General features: G+C 31.8%; 1 protein-coding gene across 2 annotated transcripts in view; it reads right to left on the reverse strand.

The window, feature by feature from the left end:
• LOC123702037 (calbindin-32) overlaps positions 1–21627 on the reverse strand; it is an 83256-nt gene that overhangs the window by 7985 nt on the left and 53644 nt on the right. For both annotated transcript variants that reach the window (XM_045649697.1, XM_045649696.1), the window contains exons 4-9: positions 9460–9549; positions 7437–7523; positions 6088–6144; positions 5545–5628; positions 1817–1872; positions 1522–1567 (exon numbers count right to left, since the gene is read on the reverse strand). In XM_045649697.1, the coding sequence (XP_045505653.1) occupies positions 1522–1567; positions 1817–1872; positions 5545–5628; positions 6088–6144; positions 7437–7523; positions 9460–9549 (420 nt within the window). The remainder of the gene's footprint in view (positions 1–1521; positions 1568–1816; positions 1873–5544; positions 5629–6087; positions 6145–7436; positions 7524–9459; positions 9550–21627) is intronic.

Below are 21627 nucleotides of genomic sequence, written 5' to 3' on the forward strand. Positions count from 1 at the left end.
GTGCTAGCCTATTTATCTTGTGCTTGTGCTTCTACTTATCCACACTCTAGTATTGTACTAATCTTCTCGTTTTTTCTAGAACTAGTATGACATGTATGAAAACCATGTGATGTTATGATGTTGAATATAATGTTGTACTTAATGATGTCAAATATACCCTTTTCGCTGAAAGTTTTTAAAGTATGATACAAAATATTTCCATAGAGTTATTAATAAATTTTTCTTAACAGCAGGCTTATTAAAATGTAAGTGAATTTTAACCTAATTATTAGGATGCATGAAAAATGTCTATTAAAAAGTAATTTAATTACCTAAAACAGACATACCAAATAATTAATTCGGTTTACGTTCAATTATATTTGCGAATAAGGTACATTTAAAGTTCGTGTTTGTAAAATTGATGAAATTCATTTTTTGTGTTCAAGCCAATGAACTATGTTTTTTAAGCAGATTGACGAATATGTGTGTTTATATTATAACAAAATGTTGCATGTGTGTAAGTAGCCTTATCTGTGTGAGCGTGAAAAAGATATTGCCACCAAAATAACTTGGATATTTTCAATTTTGGAGTAAAAAATAAATAAAGTATATAATATTTAATTAGTGTTTATTTGCTCTTGTTGTTTCTTCACCTGTATGTTTGTATGTAACCGAATCTATAAACTCGATTATAACCAATTTTGACACTCGTTTTTCACAAATTTAATTATTATTTGTACAATCTGTATTTATTATTTTTTATAAATCAATAAGATTTTATCTTCAACAAGAAGATGTATCCAAAATCCAAATATTAATTTTCGAACGGTACTTCCAAATCACAGCACAATAGAAGCTATCAATAATTGATGTTCTCATATTCATAGAGCTATAATGTTACATAGTCTGTGGAAGTTCTTATTTGATATTCACGATGTTCAGAATAGGTAATAACCCTCGTCTTGTTGAAGGTTGAAATCTTCTTGGTTGAAATGTTGTATGAATAGACAATAACGTTAGTCGTCTAGTGTTGTATTATCTGTGCTTGTATTGTATCATCTGTGATATTAGCGTGTAGCGTGTTTGTGCTCTTGAAAAACTGCGATGCAACAAAAGGCTAGCAATAAAATTATTAATGGTTTACATTTTTTATTTGATAATATTTTAATCTTCGTGAATGTCAAAAAATTGTGAAAAGAAGTGTATAAGTTTTCTATAAGTAGGTATTCCGTTACGTTTTTAGTTTTAAATAATATTACGCTTAAACTTTAAAGTATGTTTATGTTCATAAGTATAATTCTTACTACGACTAAACTTTTTTTAAATGCAGTAATCTTAGCATCCCCTAAAAAGTGCATGTAGCATTGCAAAAGAATTGAATAAAATGTGCAAAAATATAAAAAAAGTGAACACTATTTTGCATGACACTGAACCAAGCAAAAAATGCGCAGATGAAAATAAATGACCATAGACTGTGGAAGGATTTGCGTGGGAAAATGACGTCACAGATTTATGATTGGCGGGAAATTAACTGTCACTCACCTTAAACACTTGTCTGCACAGGAAATTTTCCTTCACAGGAAGTAACCTTTAACACAATTGTTTATTAATCTGATGCTTTTTTGTTAATAGTTTATTAATTATAGTACATTAAATACAGTTTAAATAATACAGAAACAATAATTGGGCCTTATTTTAAAAGAAAATCTTCAAATTTTCTCATGTCTGTAAAATATTCATATTTGAAAAATATTCATGAAGTTACCTCTTTTCGATAAATTTTTATTACCTACATTTTTACGATAAACCTTAGTTATCAGTATTAAAAAAAACTCACTTAGCCATTTCAGAAAGCTGCAGCCGTCCATCTTTGTTCGAGTCGAAAACTTGTAACTGTTGAAATAAATATTTTTTTATCTGTATCACATGTTTATTAGCGGGACAAATTAATTTTGTTTTACTAAGCTGTGGTTTCATTCCCTCCCAGTTTCAGTCGAAAGCCATGTACGGTTAGGCCAAACCCAAACCACAGTTGACAGATATGTACTACGTACATACAGTTAGGAAACTAAGCCCCTGCGATGAAATTATGACGTATAGCTGGACGTATTATGGGCTGTTACCTTTTTGATATTTAACCGACTTCAAAAATGGAGGAGGTTATCAATTCGGCCTGTATATTTCTGTTTGCTTTTTTTCACAGTTGACTTTGTGGTAATTTTGAGATTAAAACCCGTTAAAATTAAAAAATGGTGTAGCCTAAATATGAATTTACAAGAAGAAACAATTTCAATAAAATATATACCTTGTAAAAGTAAATAGGTACGTTTTTTTCAGTGCTATATTTCGAAATCTTGTCTTTTTTGGACGCCGAAGGCTATTTTAATGTAGGTACCTACCTAAATTATTTATAATGCTTGATATTTGTATGATACATATAAGTATTCAATAATTATTTTAAACCAGAATTAACAATACTTGTATGTAGGTATACCTACTAAATTATTTTTAAAACGATAAATTAAATTAAATTAAAAAAAACACAAAAAAAAAAATACGCAAAAATAAATTAAAATTATTATTATACGAACATAGAACCTCCTTTTATATAACCTTTTTGTTTTAGGATGAAAAAGAAAATAGTTTGACAGGCTTCGTGCTTGACAAAGTGGTAAAGTCACGTATCGATAAAAATACAATAATTATTATAATATCCTTAGATTACAAAATAAAGTACAGATGGAGCATGACAACCGCCCGTCGCCCTTGTCAAAGAAAATACGAAATCAAAAACAAATACGTCGCTGCACCATTGCTATAGCGCATATAATGTCATGCAATACGTCAAAAAGGGTTTGCAATTTTAGTAAAAAAATGCCGTCTTGTGATAATAAAACGCTGTAAAATTTGTTTCCGAAAACAAAAAAAAAGATAAAACATCGTTTCACAGGTTTTCTGCAGATTATTTGGCTGATTTATTTCTTTAATACGAATAATAATTTTACAGATATGAAGGAATACAAAACTTCAACGTATGTTGCCAGTATTTTGAAAATGAATTTGCCATTTTTATTGGTAAAACGGTAAAATGGTTAAAAGATCTTCAGGGTAATGCTGTTGGATTTTTCGATCGTGAATGTGATTATTTGTATAGTGCACTAAAGGTTCATGATAATTATTAGATTATTTTAATAAGCATAATACATTATTTTGTTACTTTTATAAAGCTTAAAAACGTCATAGTCGTTTTCGCTAGCGATTTAATTTATGTGAACTCCATGATGGATATGATGAAAATAAAATGTCCCGTATTCTCGACTAAAAACTACCGCTATTCGTATTCATATATTATGAAAAATAAAAAATAATATAATTATTATAGTTAATATTGAACCTTTTTTTATGTAATTTATTTAATAAAAAATTGAATACAATTATTTTGTCCATATATAACTTTAGTAGGCAGGTAATTTATGTAATAAAAGAATTTCAATAAAAATTAAAACTTGACTTCTCATTTATGTATATAGCCTACGTCACTACCGCCAGTAACATAATAATTCAGATCATTGCAATGAAACCTCACCACTCAAAATCGGTCCAACGGTTTATACTGCAGGGCGTGTCAAAGAAATATTATACATACAAACATAAACTCGAAAAACATAACCCTCTTTTTTCCGTATCTGGCAACATTACACGCACACAGAAGCACCGTGTACGTACAGTGCAGCGGTGAAATGACAGCACACATAGCTTTATTGAAAATGACGATAAATTATTCGGTTTAGTTCGGCAACGCTCCATCTGTCTTTTATTTTGTAATCTAAGATAATATCTATCTTTTTCTTCCCTAATATTTACGTAATTATGCACATAAATTTAAACAAGATTTTTTAAGGTTTCCATTTTTTAGATTTTCGTGCTCTTCTAGATTGCGTAAAAAATAGATGCGGTCTTTAAACAGACTGGACTCCTAATAGGTACTATTTGTAGCTATCATTTTGGTAGAAAATATGTCAACATAATTTAAAACTCATACTGCCATATCTATAGAAATTAAAAAATAATCTCTTTTTAACTTGTAGTCAGATACGATACAGATATATATTTATTGAAAGGGCTACAAACTGAAACAATCGATATTTATTTAATGTGAAATGACATCACTTTAAACTTTTTTCCATACTATATTCAAAATCTGTGGATGTGTCACCCGCTACTATCGATCCCCCTCAATACCCTCGAAAACACGCTTTATGGGGGGGGAGCCATTTCGAACATTTTGTATGAAGTTTCTTTACTGTATGTATCTGTATATTGTGCCCAAACTTTGCAGAATACGTTGAAATTAGTTTGACAGGTTATTTTACTTTAGGTACCTACTTCTCATGTTTCTGTATAAAGCTGTTTGGAAAGTGAGCCTTTGTCCCACATAAAAAAAAATGTATACAGGGTTACTTGTAAAACACCAGCAACCTCGCAGGACAAGATAGCTAACATCATAAGTAACAACATATTTTGTTCTACGACTTTTGGCATAACGCAATTAATTGTTTTTAAATGATTTTTTAAACTTTTATTGTACTCTCCTAATATTTGTGTATGTTCTATTCATTATCGGATGGACGACGCGACGTTCCCTTCCCCCTCTCGTTCGCTTCTTGTTTACGTAATTTTTGGGAGGCGTAGAGTTTATAATATTCAAACGGAAAATTAAATGAATATTTATTTTTGTATGAAAATAAAATCTAACAAATTATCAAAAGTCGTAGGACAAATGCTTTATGATATAAGCTATCTTGTCCTGCGAGGTTGCCGGTGTTTTACAACTAACCCTGTATATATTTTTTTAATTATTTAGATTAGCAACATAACTAAGAAAATATGACTTTTAATTAATTATTGCGGTTACAACATATTTTGACTATTACCTAACTAATTTATTATTGCGTTAATGTTCAATGTAATAATTTTTATTTTTCAAAGGTAGATGCGAAACCAGAGAATAATAAATGAGAGTTATCTAATATTGAGTGACAACATGTCACGACCGCGTAAAGCTATTTTCAGTGTATTTTCAGATGCGTTGCCATGGAAACCGAAAGGAAAAATATTTTACATGCTGCCAACCTAAAGAATTAATTTGTATTTGGATAAGAGGGGGGTAACGTGGGTGTGACGTGAGTCTCCGGAATTCTTATACAGGCATTATAATAGACAAGATTCAAAATACATATCTATAAAAATATCTATAAAATACCGTTGAACATGACATTATAATTTAATTTTAATTAATTTGGTTAATTTGTTCTATACGACACTTTGGTTTATTAAAGCTTTTCACATACTCATTTCTCTTGTTTTATTTTAATTAATATAAAACTTAAAACCACATTAAAAATTAAAGTTATATAGTTTTTTAATTTTTACATTGAAATAAGTACTTAGTCGTAGTTATTTAAAATACTTAACTGAATCTAAATTAAATTCATTAATTTAATAGTGACGTTTAAGTAGGTACCTACATATTATTGTTGCTTGTAAGACAAAATCAATACTTACCATTGTATCTGTATACTCAATCAATTTATCTTCCGAAACGTCGTTTATCTTCTTTGCCTCTTTTAAAAGATCTCGGAGGAAGTTCTGAAACGTATTTTTTTAATACTAAGATCAATCTTTATTATTCTTACAATTATTTTCATTACTTTTAATCACAGGGAAAGAAAAATAAATATCTATTGGAGACAGTTTCTATAAGTTGTAGAGATGTTCGAAATAACAAAACATTCGAAATACAAATCTTGAAGAGTTTGTTTATTTGTTTTTTTGAATGCGTTAATCTCAGGAACTACTGGTCCGAATCTTGAAAAATTCTTTCGGTGTTAGATAGCCCATTTATCTATGAAGGCCATTATAGGCTATATTATAATATTAAGACGCTAAGACCAGCAGGAACGGAGCAATGCGAATAAAACCGCAGGGCACAGCTGGTTTAAAATACTATCGTTGAATATGTATTAAAATTTAATTTGGTTAATAACTTTCAGCTTTTTATATATTTCTCTTATTTTATTTTAATTATAACATTTAATTTAAAACTACCTTCAATTCATCAGCTTCAATATACCCGCTGCCATCTGTATCGTACTCTCGCCATATCTATAAATAGGGAAGTTAATTAGAAACCTGTATTTCAAAGGCTTTCGACCTTTGTCATTTAAATAGAGTTAATTGAACTACTTACAGTATTCATGAAGGAATATATTTTGTTTATATAATATATAAGGTAATAATGTTCACTAACAATTCGCCTTCGCCACAGAATACTTAATATTTGGTAGCTTATGCCTTTGCTTTGCTTTTATAAATTATTTTTGTAAAGTAAACGTCTCTATTTTTTATATAATACCTGGGAACTATTACGTACATAGAGTGGTCTATTCTTCAGTTAATTGATTATTATTTAAGGCAACGCTTAAGAGGCCTACACCACCGAAACTAGCGCCACCGAACATTTTATTTTTTTACTCCTAAACCAGATCAAATTTAAAAAATCTAGCTCGGTACTTTGCTAGTATATTACTTGTAGTATTTTTGGTATTACTTTTCACTATTCTAACTGTTCATTATTCTAGAGAACTTTTGATTACCGCCAAAAGTGGCCACTTTTGGCGGTAATCAAAAGTTCTCCTAATTTACCGAATGCAAAATAATGAAAAGTAATACCAAAAATACTACAAGTAATATACTAGCAAAGTACCGAGCTAGATTTTTTAAATTTGATCTGGTTTAGGAGTAAAAAAATAAAATGTTGGGGGGGCGCTAGTTTCGGTGGTGTAGTCGCCTTAATACAGAAGGGGAACTTTAAAGCTTATTTTGGTAAATCGTAACAACGAACAATGAATATTATAGCTTAGAAATATTACTTTCATTGCAAACTGTTAAAATAAGGCCATAAATATTGAAGCTTTTTAACCGACTTCAAAAAAAGGAGGAAGTTATCAATTCGGTCGGTATGTTTTTTTTATTTTATGTATGTACACCGATTACTCCGAGGTTTCTGAACCGATTTACCTAATTCTTTTTTTGTTCGATGAGGGATGGTGTCGAATTGGTCCCATAAAAATTTTATTCGGATAGGCCCAGTAGTTTTTATTTTATGAGCATTTTTGTCTGTATTTGTAAATGTTGCAAGTGCAAGTTTGAAGTCGGTTGTTTTTAACGAAGTTATATAGACTTATTGTACACAAACAATAAATATAGTTAATAAAACTAAAAAAAAAAAAAAACAGTCTTCAATGAGATAAACTCGTAAAAATTATTGTACTGCCACCGATCCTTGATAAGTGTGTAAAGTTTGAAATCTGTCCGTTTAAAGTGGGTCAAAATCTACTCTAAAGGAGACGGAGACATAACAAATACAGATGAAACTATTAAAACCATGTTAATACCTTCATAAATTCCACGCTGGATTCCAAAGGATTATCAAACCTGAAGAGCAGCAGGAAATTTTCCTCCATGGGCAGAAGTTGCGCCAACTGCAATTACCAAAGTTCCACGTGGTTTAAATATTACTTCACACTTAGGAAATTTCTTTTAACTTGACTTCAGAGGTTTTGAAAAACTCTAGATTGACGTAATATTTAGGGAAGAAGGCTTTTAGGAATATACTTCAGTTAGATAGGGAGGCGAAGAGGGGAATTTTCTGCAATACTCGAGCGTGGCAGATTAAGATATGAGAGATACCTTAGACCTAATAGAACAACCTTGTTAACTATTTAGCTCTTTAAGTAGTGACGCGCGCCCAGGATAGAAGATCAGATTAGTAAAAAAAAATCGATAGTCTGAAATACTCGAGCGCGTCAGATTAAGATATTGGGGGTTGATTTTAGTGTTTTAAGACTAAATTTAACTAATCTGACGATAAGTCCTTGACGCCGCCAAGTTATAGGGTCGCGAACTTGTAAAAAAAAACGTTAATCCGGCATTCTCGAGCGCGATTGTTTTTATTTTTATTTTGAAGAATATAATCTAAAACTTACTAAAAATACAAAAGCTGCCGGTTTCCGCGTGACCGGAAGCCTGGAGGAGCCATTTCGTCTTCCGAAAAACGCGTTGCAGTATATAAGTCGCGAACGATACATTTTACAAAAAAAAGTTTGAATAAACAAAAAAGGTAATTTTATTTTACACAAAAAAGGTCTCTTTACATTTTTGTCCAAAGTTAAAACTTTTTGACTTGAAGCATCATAAAAACTCAAACTTCCGGTTTTTTGAGTATATCTCGAAAACTGAGGGTGTTAAGAAAAATTGATATGAAATAACGATGATTAAAAAAAAGAAACTCTCAAACCTTTTTCGGTCAGATTAAGAGAACCCACCAACGTTTTTGTCAGATTAAGAAAATATGCTTTCAGGAGACCGAGATAAACCTCCCCTATGAAAATCTGACGCGCTCGAGTATTTCAAAAGGACTTTTTTTTTCTGCATTTTCAAAAATTCATCGTAACTTATCGTCACGCCGAAATCGTCAGTTTTTTTTAAGGGGAGCTTCCTTGGGGCCTACTTAACACCCCTTCCGAAAATCTGACGCGCTCGAGTAAATTTTTTTTTTGTGCATTTTTGACGAATTAATATGCCTAGCCCCACCACGCAAACCGGCAGATTAGTATACCGTTGTTATCAGAGGCACTTGGGGCATACGTAGTATGAATATCTGTCGCGCTCGAGAATGCCCAAGTAACTATTTTTTTTTACATTTTTGAAAATCCGTACACGCCAAACCCACCGCTAAAATGGTTTTTACCATAGAAGCTTTTCTTTTCGAAATTATTTTATCTATCGATTTTGATAAGTCTCGACGGCGCCGTTTAATTACGCCATTTAGCTACCTCGCCTCCCTATCTAAGTAAAAAGAGGCTGAAATAATTAATGAAAATAATTTATTATTTTATATTATAATATTATTATTAATTCACGTTTAATATAATATTATTCAGATTAAAAAACAATAGAGAAAAAGACGTGTGGCACTCGGGGACTGCCGCGGTAAAGCTATTGCATGCTATGCCATTCCATCAGCCACACCTCCGTGCCCGGAATTTCTCGATTCGGTCCCCGCGCTCAAGGCCCGCGATAGGACCTATGCAATAGCTTAAAAATTGATACTTATCTATACTTACCTACCTATGTACCAAACTTAGTGCCGCATTAATTATAGAGTATCATCTATGGTAGAGTCAGACTATACAGGCTATACCCTAATTCTGTTTAAGCTATTGCATAGCTTCTATCGCGGGCCTTGAGCGCGGGGACCGAATTGAGAAATTCCGTAACGAAAAAACCTCACGTTCCCCACTCCGACGGGCTCGGAGGTGTGGCTTGAAGGCATGCTATGCAATAGCTTTACCGCGGCAGTCCCCGAGTGCCACACGTCTATTTATATTGTGTAGACTGTAGAACAGTAGAACATACCTCTCTGATATCAATTTTCCCATCTTGATTGTCATCATACGCTTCCATGAAACATGCCTTCAGCTCCACTAGCATTGAATCAGATACAGCCTGGAACAAAAGAGAGGATTTCTTAATTAGGGAGAGCATGAGGTGGGATTTATTTATGAGTCTTTCACCACTCAGGCATCTGACCGCTATCTGAAGACTATACGTTCGAATCCCGTAACAAGATCGAAAGCTTTTTCTTAATTTTTTTAACTAACTCCTAAAAAAGGAGGAGGGAGGAGAAGCTTCATAATTCGACTATATTTTTATTGGGTTTGCTACCTCTGAACTTTCGAAAAGGTGAACCCATTTCCATTATGATGATTTTTTTGCCGTCCGTCGTATGGTCCCTGTTAAATTTTATGTAGTTTTACAATTTCAAAGCGGTTTTTTAATAGTTATCAATATTATTTCATATTAAAAAAAAAAATTCTTTATTTGGAACATATAAACAAATTTTATTGATACGCATTTCAATGGAAATTAAAAATAAATACCTACATAACAGACGGATTAACACAAATAGTTATCTAGCAATCAATCAGTTTCAACCATCGACGATCATTAGCACTGCAGTATTTTCACATATTATGTTTGTGATTGATTGTGAGCACAAATCTGTGAAATATACTTGATTTGCGAAGTTTTTAATACCTATATTGCTTTTTTATGATCGTGTACTGGTAAGGTAGTGCATGAATATATACTCCAGTCAGTCAAGACAATCAATTCACAATAATTCCAAAAGTTTTCAAACTTCGGTCAAGTGAATGGTACATTGGGACGACAATAAATCGTATTTTGCAACCTTGTCGTTTAGCTACTATTATGTATTCTGTGCCGGAACATTGTTAAAATTGCAATTAAATTATTTTTTGCTGTATGGTCGTGAAAAAAATTCCAAAAGTTCTGCAAACTTGGGGAAGATTTCGATATAATATTTCATATCACGTATTAAATTTGCAACCAATCAAAATGTTAAACAATCACAGTGTAAACTGCCTCACAATCAAACTACTATAACTACATATATAATGGTAGTCCATTAGAGTACCTCGTGTTGAATAAGCATATAAGAGTTAGCTCTGTGGACTTTAAGATCTCAAACATTAGCCTAACCGTTACCTTAAAAGTTAAAAGTCACTAGCAAAATTAAACGTACATTTGTAGAGGATTTCGACACTCAAAGATGGCGGTCAAGAGGCGCGCGCGGAATAATTGCTTTTAATTAAATCATTCTACGCTCAACTGTAACATAACCACAATAACTTTTATTCCAGTTTTATTATTGTTTGACGAAATGTTTTCACAACTGTCCTTAGAATAACAGCAGTATTGTTATTGTTGAAAACTTTTGAACGTAAAATGTCAGCGTCTCCTCCCACTAGCTTGTTATTCAATCTACAAATAAAGAATATTTTATTTGCCCCTTACTTTTGTTTTGGATGATATGAGATGATATTATCTAATAACTTTTACTTTGACATTGAAGAATTGCGTTTAAGCTGGTACTTCTATTCCATATCCTCTCGTGCTCCAAATAATAAAAGTATTAAAAAATATATGAGGAGTCCCCATAAAAGGGCTAATCCATGTTCGAAGGACGTATTGTCTACTCTAAAGTGAGGTATTAAATCGATTCCTAAAATGTACCGCGTTGCTGCATCAATTTCACCTTTCTAACACACTCTTTTGTACTGAAAACTTTTATATTGTCTAGAATTGTTCTAGAATATAAAACTTTGCAATTCGATCTCGGAAAACTTGCAATTGCTCCACTCTGTGAACAATAGCCGCCTTCCACCGGTAAATGGGAAATAAAGATTTTCTGATTCGTCGGAGAATTGAATATTAAATGGAAAATAACAAGTAATTTCTCTTTTGTTTGCGGAGAGCTAATCAGAGGTTTTAATGCCTATTGTGTCATAGAAATGTATGGCCATAATACGCAATTCAAAGCTCAGAAGCGGTAAAATGTATTTATGGGGAACAGATCGAAGCGTCAGATGCTGGTAGATTTTAAGTACCTATAAAGATATTGTAATTATATTGACAGTCATAAAGTTTTTCTTCAGCTACTGACCAAATGTTACTATGTACTATGTACATACTGCATTTGGAGTTAAAATACTGCGTGTATCAATGTTATCAATTTTGTGTGTTTAGCGAATTATTCGAAAATAACTATAGGCTCCTATTTTAATCACTACAAAGTATAATACAAAGTCGCTTTCTGTGTCCCTATGTCCCTTTGTATGCTTAAATCTTTAAAAGTACGCAACGGATTTTGATGCGGTTTTTTTTAATAGATTTAGTGATTCAAGAGGAAGGTTTTAGTATATAATTTATTAGGTTTTAGACAAAACGGGCGAAGCCGCGGGCGGTAAGCTAGTTAAATATATGGGAAAGTAGAAATAGTGTCTTTTTCGATTTTTCGTCGTAGCTAGAAGGTAGAAAAGTGTCTTTCGATTTTAGTATATAATTTATTAGGTTTTGGACAAAGCGGGCGAAGCCGCGGGCGGTAAGCTTAACATATTGATTCCATATAATCCAATGATCAAGCAGGCGGAGAAATGTATTATCAAAGCAATCATGTAAAAAATGTAATAAACTTCACAATTGAACGTGGAAAATGTTTAATATTCCCCTTTCACATATCAATCGTCAAAATGTAACATCGAGCATGTATTGAAACGACTCGAATATCGATTTTATATCAACTGATATTGAATCGATATCGACTCGTCTCGCTATTTCGTGAGCTCGAATCGGCAAGTGCTGCTGATGTAGAATATTACATTTTCTAAATGGCTTTAATCTGGAAAATATTATAATGTTAAAAGTACTAATGGCTAAATGGTAGTTTGTATCTTAAATCGGGAAATTATTGGTGTACGAGGATATTATGGTTGTGCCAGAACAGTGATTTGAAGAGATAAGTGCATGATATAATTTTATGCGTCTATAAATTTTTTATAAAATATTAGTTAGTTTCCCTCAGATTTCTTGAAATTTTCAAATGATTGTAGGAATTTAATTGCAATTTAAATTTTGATATAAGTACGCTATACCAAGATCTCTTTTTTTAGCAGAAAGTCATTATAAATAAAATATCATTATTTTTAGTTCCAGTATCTTACATTAATAAATAGCTAAAATGTTTGTTTAATAACTTTAAAAACATATAAACTAACATTGCTAAAGGAACCAGAACTAATTATTCCAAGTTAAATGTATCGCTTAGATACCACTGTTATAGCACTAAATAAGTTGCGGTCAATTAGGGTTGTCACTTTCCACGAATTAAGCAGTTCCATACGAAAAAATGTATACTTTAACGTATAAACTACTAAAATTGTTCTTTGTATGTCATACCGTACGTGATGATGGAAAATTTATATGAACGTAATATTTATTTAGGTTTCATTTGTACTGCGAATCAGCGAGTGATTTATGACATAAATATTTTGGTAATGAATTGTTTTCCATATTTCAGCAAGTATACCAGTACGAGTCGAATTATTTTTACATTAAAGGCAATATGTGTCTGGATTTTTTTTTAAATAGGTTTTATGCAACTCATCAAAGCAGAAAGGACAGAGGGTTATTACGCTCTTAATTAATTAAAAAAAAACGTTTTCAGCAATATTGGCAACCCTATTCCCAACCGGATTTATCCGGCTTAAAACGAGTTATATCTCGCCCTAGTCAGTTGCAACTAGATGGCCGAAACTAAGGATTTTATAGAAGACTAGCTGCTCCGCGCGGTTTCGCCCTCGTGGCTCCACTCCTGTTGCCCGTAGCGTGATGAAAAAAAAAAAAAAGGACCAGTAGTTCCCGAGATTAGTGCGTTCAAACAAACAAACAAACAAACTCTTCAGCTTTATAATATTAGTATAGATGACCAATAAATATTCAATATCGATGTTCAGGCATGCATTTATTTAGAGATGAAAAAATATTTTTAGTTAACCCAAAAACTCATTGAAGGCTGAATTATTCATAAAATGGAAGTAAATTGCATAAATATTTATTCTTAATACAATCAAGCTTGTTATAAGGTTTATTATTAATTAAACAACTAATGTATCTATTCGTAATGTAGTAAAAAAACGTAAATGCTTTCATCTTTTGTAATCAAAATTGTTTATAATTCAATCTTGCTGAAGGTTTGCAAGTATCTATCTATACAGGGTGTAATCGTTAAGTGTGCACAAGCGATTATTCCGTAACTATTGGCTATTGCAGATACCAAAAAACTTTAAACTGATATCGAAAGTACTTAACCTAATGAGTAAAATGGCCATAATAAATTTTTAAAAATAAAACGAGAAATATCCAAAAATGTTACATTAAACGCTCCCATACATTTTATTTCCCATACATTTTGTATTCTTAGCAGATTTTCGAAGTGATGTCCTCATTGTGAAATACAATGAGGAGTTCTATTTACAGTTTCTAAATGAACTTCCCTTCAAATTTGCGAAGTAATTAAAGCAGAAAACCAAAAAAAGAAAGAAAAAGCTAAAATCTTTCATATTAAATGTACTAGGTTGATACAAAAGTAATAATTAAAAAGTGATAATTGGGTATTTCCTGTGCACATAAAAATAAAAAATAAATGTTTTTTGCTTGCTCATGTATTCACTAAGTGACACAAAAAAATCATATCAACAGGCCACGTTTCCAATTATTTACATTAATTTGAATGTGAACCGTGCGTGCCAGAATGTTTCCCGACGAAAAGAAGAAAGAACGATTCGACATGTAGAGGGTAAATTTATAAATTTTTAATGATATCAGGATAATTTTTTGTCACGTTTTGTGGTCATGGACGTTACCCGAGTTCACCATGTTTAATGTTTATGCTGAAACCAAAAAACAATCAATGTCCTGGATGCGAGCTTCCAAAGTGACGATGAAGAAATTCAAAGTGAAAATCAGTAGGTTAGATAAAAGCGGTAATTTTTTGGGACGCTGAAGGAATAATTATGGTGGAATATTTTAAAAAGGTAGCCACTTTATTGGGCTCTTACTAAATAGGCCAAATTAAAAGATTGCCGTAGGTTAGTAAGGAAAAGAGACATGGCAAACTGCGGACCTGAACGCTGTTTCACCAAGACAACGCACCAGATCACAAAGCGTCAGTTGCGATGGCTGCCATTCAAAAATCCTATTTACTTTTATCTCTTCCCTCGGCACAAGAAAAACTTTCTTAGCAATAAATTATTTTAAGACGACAGCGAAGTGATGGCCGCGTGGAGGGGTTTTTGTGGATGAAGTCAAAGTTTTTTTTTTAAGTTTAGGAAAAAAATATATTGAAGTATATTTTCTAGTTAGAAGACTATCTAGAGAACTACATAATTATTATAACTGTAATGACCTTGTTTAATATTGATTATCATTACTTTTGGATCAACCCATGTACATGGGATATTCGTATCTCATACTAAATGTATGGGAGGGTTTCAAGTTATTTTTTTAGATATTTCTCGTTTTATTTTTAAAAATTTATTATGGCCATTTTACTCATTAGGTTAAATACTTTCGATATCAGTTTAAAGTTTTTTGATATCTGTAATAGTTACGGAATAATCGCCTGTGCACACTTAACGATTACACCCTGTATAGTATCTATTAATAAGTATGTATGTTACAGAAGGCAAGAAAAATGTTTCGAACGGAATCGTTGACATTGGGAAAACTTTGCAAAAGATGCAGGATAGGATTATTTTATTATAGCATTCATCTAGTTAATGCACCTGAGACACTTTTAACGTTCTAAACTAAATTTTATTCAAAATGATGTAAAGAAAAAGTACGCATACATTTTCCTTCCTTGGTACCTTTCAATATTATTTTAAAAAGATTTACGAACATAATATTATATTTTTGAAGTGAAACTTCTTTAGGCGTCACGTCATAGAGTATGGCGACGATTTTGGTATCTTTGAATCTTGCCAAGAAGTTTCACTTCTGACACATGTGCTCAGCACACACTCTTTACCATACCTTTTGAATGTTATTATGTTAGTGTACGAACTACAAAGCTGACATTGTTTGATCTATCATGTGCTACTGAGTCCCGCTATAAAACTGTCCAGCCATTAGTCCAATGCCTGACAGATTTGGCATCATTCCAACACGGCAGTCACGAACACCAGGGAGTTTTAATCTTGTAAAAGTTTAGGATTTATTTTAATGCTGTAACTTTTGTTTTAAAGCTGTTACATTGTGAAAGGGTTTTGAATTTACGTTTAGACGCATTTGGCGTTTGCGATAGTGATGTTTTTGTTTGTGGATTGCGGTTTAAATAATGTATTTTGAGGTGAAAACTTCTTTAGCGGCGTTGAGCACTTTTTCTGTAATGGGTATAAAATCTTAAACTCGCGTCAGGACACGTGACCTGATCGAAAAAAGACGGATGGATATCAAACATGCTGAACGTTAATAATCAAGTTTTCACTTCTGCCGGCACTCTCGGAGTGCAACCCGTCTTTTTTTATACTAAACGTGTTCTGCTGCATTACTATAATATAGCTACATATAACAATGCAGCTTGCAGTACTTAACGTGGATGATGGGTGCATGGATGGATGGACGAAGGGATGGGTGTTTGTTAGTTTTACTTAATTATTTATCATACGGCAAAGTATCAGGTAGTATCAGGTAAACTAGTATGAACTTCAAAGTCACAGATCGTAGAGCTTCTACGCCCTATTTTCAAGCGTCTATCGTAATTTTAGAAAAATAAGTACTTAGCCCATTATTTGATTCTAATTTTTTCTCAAATTCTTATATTATATATTCAATATTCTAAATTTAATCTAATTCGATGTTGGGATTTACTATTTAGCCGTGAAAGCTAAGCAGACACAATTTCACATTTGTAGGTACTACAAACATAGCTTCCAAAGATTCCGTAATACATTTCAAACAAATAAATAATTCGTCTTTATTCTCCTCTGTTTAAACTTCAAAGCATTTTACTTATATAATAGATATTGTCTGTACGTGTCGCCAAATAACTTTGAACAAAACACCGTCTAACAAATTCCATGGCGGAAGGACTTTCGCCTTAAAAGTTTTGAAAGCTCTATATTTTATTCAAGGTTCCAATTGTCATTTAGCGGGTAAATAATAAAATTACTGTTCTGTGAATAAAATAGATTGTCATGTTAGAATTGAAAAGTTTGAGGTTGCGCTTGTAAAAGTAAGTAATATGTTTTGGGAATATTTTAATAGGCTATAGGTACTTCAAGAATCAATATTTTATTTCAATGTAGGTAAGTAGGTATATATATTTTTATCTTATATTATTTTATTCAAAAACACTTCTACTTGGTAGTTATATATTATAACACAGAAGACAATATATTATAACACGCAACTCTCTTGTTTCAAAGACAATTTTAACGACATTATATTATAATGACTTCGTGAATGTCAATTTTATATTCAAAAAGAATTTGAAAAAGGAAGCAGCTGTCATATTATCTGTATTCAAGTCATGTGTTATGTAATTTCTAAGCCAATAAAGGCCTTGGTTTGGCATCCCGCCAAGTCGTCCACAGATAACTGTAACAATTTGAGGTGAAATAATAATAAGGTTAGGGCGAACTGTGATCAAAATAAGAGTAGGTACATTTAGATTATTGTTTTATTATTTTCTAATATATAGAAAACGTTATTTTTACAAAGTGTACAAAATTTGTATCTGTATTCTGTACGTTTACCTAAAAAGGGTCAAAATCGAATCTAAAGGAGTCCGCTTCAAACATACAAACATACAAAAAAGGCAAAGATACAGGTGAAGCTAATAAAAGCATGTACAAATCAGGATGCATCTTCAGAATTAACAGTTTCTTATTTTCTCAATATACAATACTATTATTCTTATAAAATTTGGTTTGAAATAAGTAAAAAGGTTGTGTTGTTTATATTAAATGGGTTCACGTAACGAAAACAGGGTTAGTTTTATGCAAGTTCAGATTTTAGCAATTTGCATCTTAAAGCAAGTTGTAACTTTGCTTTTACTAGCGTATTTTAACGAAAACTTTGGCAACTTGCACAACGTAAATATTAAACTTTGTAACTGATGTTCTAACTTACATTATTGTACTTAACTAGAATTGGTGATACTAATTATTATTGAAATAAAAAATACATGTATACTTATTGCTTACGCTTATTACTTTGTCACAACGACTTTTCGATCGCAAAATTATTTAATGTGATTGACATCGGAAACGTTTCCGCTCGAAAAGTAGTTTGTAAACACGACAGTCTTCTATTCCCATCGGAATGTAAGGAAAACTTTCCAGAGAAGGCTGATCACCTATTTGTACTAGTAGCTGATAATAATAAAAAAATCAAAAATATTTATTCGTTAACAAATATGTTTACAATTATATCAGTCATTGAGACATCCTTTTAAGCATTTATAAGCTTGTGGTAGAACATCTCGCTCTTCCTAGAGTACATTACCATTTATTGTTACACGAATAACATTTCCTTCAATAAAGTAAAAAGTGATATAAAGATAAATGGGTATGTAAAAACTATTCAGATATACTATAAGGAACAGAACAGGTGTGTATCTTTGTATATGTGTGTGTGTGCGTGCGTGTGAGTGTAATGTGTATATATTATATATATGTTGCTTTATTAAAAAAAAATAATTTAATTTTAATAATTCCTCTATTTCCTCATAATTTTTATATTTTAACTAATGCATGCAACAATAATGTACTTGTAGTTACTCAAATAACCGTTACGTATTTTCCGTACATTTCTGTGTATAATGTTCCTTTGTACGCTCGATGTTTTTTTGGTGAAATGCTCACAGTGATTGTGTAATATTATGTACGTTAATGTACGTTATGCCTTCCGATTTTTGCTTATTAAAATGTTAATAATAAAATTATATGTTCGTTGTTTTTTTAAATGGTTGTCGCAACCGCAATAATACGTTAGTTTGTTTTTAAAATCAGGCATCTAGGGGAAGTGGGCCCAAAGGTGCCCACCTTACCGAAAAATTTAAAAAAATGAAGTTTGAATGCTAAGTGGTTAAATTTGTCAAAAGTTAAAGTATATAATAATTATTAAGAGTTTACTAAAAGCCTACGATTGCCTGCTTTGCCCGAAGGGGAGGCCTAAAGCGGGCTTTCGTTTAGGGCAAAACGGGCAGTAGTTGAGTAAAGCGGGCAGGCCTGGATTTAAACAACAGATTTCAAAATATACAGCCACAAATAATATATATAATAAATAGAGTAAAAGACAAAAATATTTTATAAGTTATGTATTTCAAACAGTCACACAATTATTTTTAAATTTATATATGAAACAAAGAAACTTAAAAAAATAAAAGTCTCATAACAAAATTAAAAATAAATTTATAATTTCATTAATGATGAAACATATTATAAAGGTCGGCATAACATGTGAACGACAAGTATTTAAACAAAATAAATCCTAATATAATGTAATAGGTAGGTATACAAGTTCCATAAATTCTTGTTTAGACAGCCCGTAAAATAAAGAGTCCACGTATTCCAAAAGCTCCATACCTTGTTCCGTAGAAAAGACAGTTAACCTAACAATTAGCTCATTACATGAACCCGATATAAGATGTCTTTGTAATGTCGTTCTTGGAATCCCATATTTAGTTGCTACTTTTTTGACAGGTTTTCCTAACTCTTGCACTTCTCGCATTGCTTGCTGCATAGTTGAGCATTGCCATGAGGCTTGTGAAGTTTTACGCTTATATTTACTAACCATCTGAAAGGAAAAAGCAAATTCTAAAGCAAAAAATTAACAAAAGAATGTAACATTTTAGCGGACGGGGCAAAGCGGGCGCGTGCCCACTTTACCCTGCCCGCTTTGCCTTTTTCGACCTTTGAAAGGTTCAGACGAAATTCTAGCCTCAAGATTTTTAGACATGTGGATTTTTATGGAACCAAAATACGGCCAGATAGCCACTTAATAACTAACAAATTTTGGTTAAAGGATTGTGAAGACCAAAATAAAAAGAACACTTATTACATACCTTGCAATATTTTTCAAAAATCATCGAAAAACATTTATTTGTTGCAGCTTGTAAATGCGTGCTCGCAAGCGAATCGAACGACTGCCGCAAGGTGGGAGGGGTGTGGGGATCGTGCTCACGCGTCGCGCGCGCGCCAATATTTAAAATTCCGATACTATACTGAGTGCCCGCTTTAGGCTCTGTGCCCACTTTAGGCCTCCTTCCCCTAATCCAAAAGCTGTTCAATAAAATTTGAAAACAGCGGACGTAAATGCTCTACCAGCATACATAAAAATGCGCTCTATCAAACGTCATAAAAGTGGAATTTACGTGAAATAAATCATTACAATACTGTGTCTACAGTTACCTTTTAAATAAATACAATAATATGACAAACAAACAAACTATAGATAAGTACTTGAACGTAGAAATTGTATTTATGTTTTCATTGAGTATTCGCCGATAATTGTTGGTACAGCTCAATGGAGTCACGGTTTCATGAACAATAATCCCGTAAGGCAGTGTTTACAAGATATTAATTTATTAAATACATATATGTTTTTTTGAACTTTAAACTTGCCTGGAAGATATTGCTTTTTAGCAAGGGCGCCTCTATGCATTAAGCATTTTCGATAGGTGCTTGTTATTTTTTGTTATTAATTTAAGTACCATCCGGGTTTCAACAATAAAGTGTTATAATAATAACGCTCATAATAAACACCAAAGAAGTCGACAAATTACAAAAATATTTCATTGTTATCAAATTTTATAAAAATGAAATATTTTTATAATTCAGGTTCAAGTTAAATGGTGATTTGAATCTATTATGTACTTTTTTAGTTACTAAGTCACTGAATAATAAAAGAATAGATCGGGAATTGCCATATACGAAAGAGAAGAAGAAGAAGAAGATAAAATAATATTATAATCGACTTTTCCTGGTAACCAGTACTGTCTAAGTATGTGTGTGTATAATTAATAATGCAAGGTGCTTTTATATCATTAATAAATGTGAATAATGTTATCAACATTTCACGTTAAATTACATGGAATAATTAGCATTTAATTTTGATATGCGCGAAGTTCATGAGTCTCACTTGAAGGTCTACTTATATTGTTAAGTTACTACCAATGTAAGTATTGTTTTGTCTTAAGTATTTTGCTTTTTAAAGACAATAAATAGGTCTCTTTTGTAAGTGCCGTATTGTTAGAAGAAAAGGGCGTAGTGTTTTCCAGAAATTCGTCTCAAATTTTGGTTTATTTACGGTAAAGTTTTTATTATTTTGTAAGTTATTACCTACTTATTATAGCGACAGAATATATAATTACAATTTATTTCGCTATTAGTTTTGTTTGTTATGAAAAGTCTAACGGTAAATTGAAGATGAGGTTACCCAAATTACAGAATAGTTAATAGTACAGGCCCAAATCTAAGACCCAAATTATATTTATTCTATTTTCTAAATAATTCCTTCACAAGTAGGCTAAGTGTAAGTACATTTCTGTAGTAAATTATATTGTTATCTTTTACTTTCTAATGTAGGTACAACGAAGTATGTTTTATTTATTATTCACATCCACGTTTCATTTAAAATAAGGAGACTTAGAGAGACAGTATTTAATAAAATATTTACTATAGTAATGCGCTTGTACGAAGAAATAAATTAAATGAAAATTCCTTCAGACACCGCGATTTGGAAAATCCTTGGTACAATTTTATATGTCACATAAATTGGGTAAATAACAATCAAAACTCTATTATTTTCTTGCTGGGTTTGAAATTGAATATTAATTTAAATCAACAAAGAGCTATAGAAAACGTTGGCTGTGAAAACGTCGAGAAAAATGAACAACAAGTAAATAAGTTTTATTCAGTCGTGTCTTTCCACTGACGTCAAACAATGTTGTTTTTGGGTTTGACACTGACAACGATACCGAATGGGTGAATCGATTTTGATGATTATTTGATCGCTTGTGCCTTCCATGTGGTCCGTTTTAATTTTTCCAGTTCTGACAATGTGAAGGCGTTTTATTATATATTTTTGTTAAAAATTATTTTAAGACTGAAGAGATTTTGTGTTTGTTTCTCAACCACTGAAAAAATATATCGCTGT

The sequence above is a fragment of the Colias croceus genome, chromosome 22, assembly GCF_905220415.1.
Source record: "Colias croceus chromosome 22, ilColCroc2.1".
Taxonomy (NCBI): Eukaryota; Metazoa; Arthropoda; class Insecta; order Lepidoptera; family Pieridae; genus Colias; species Colias croceus.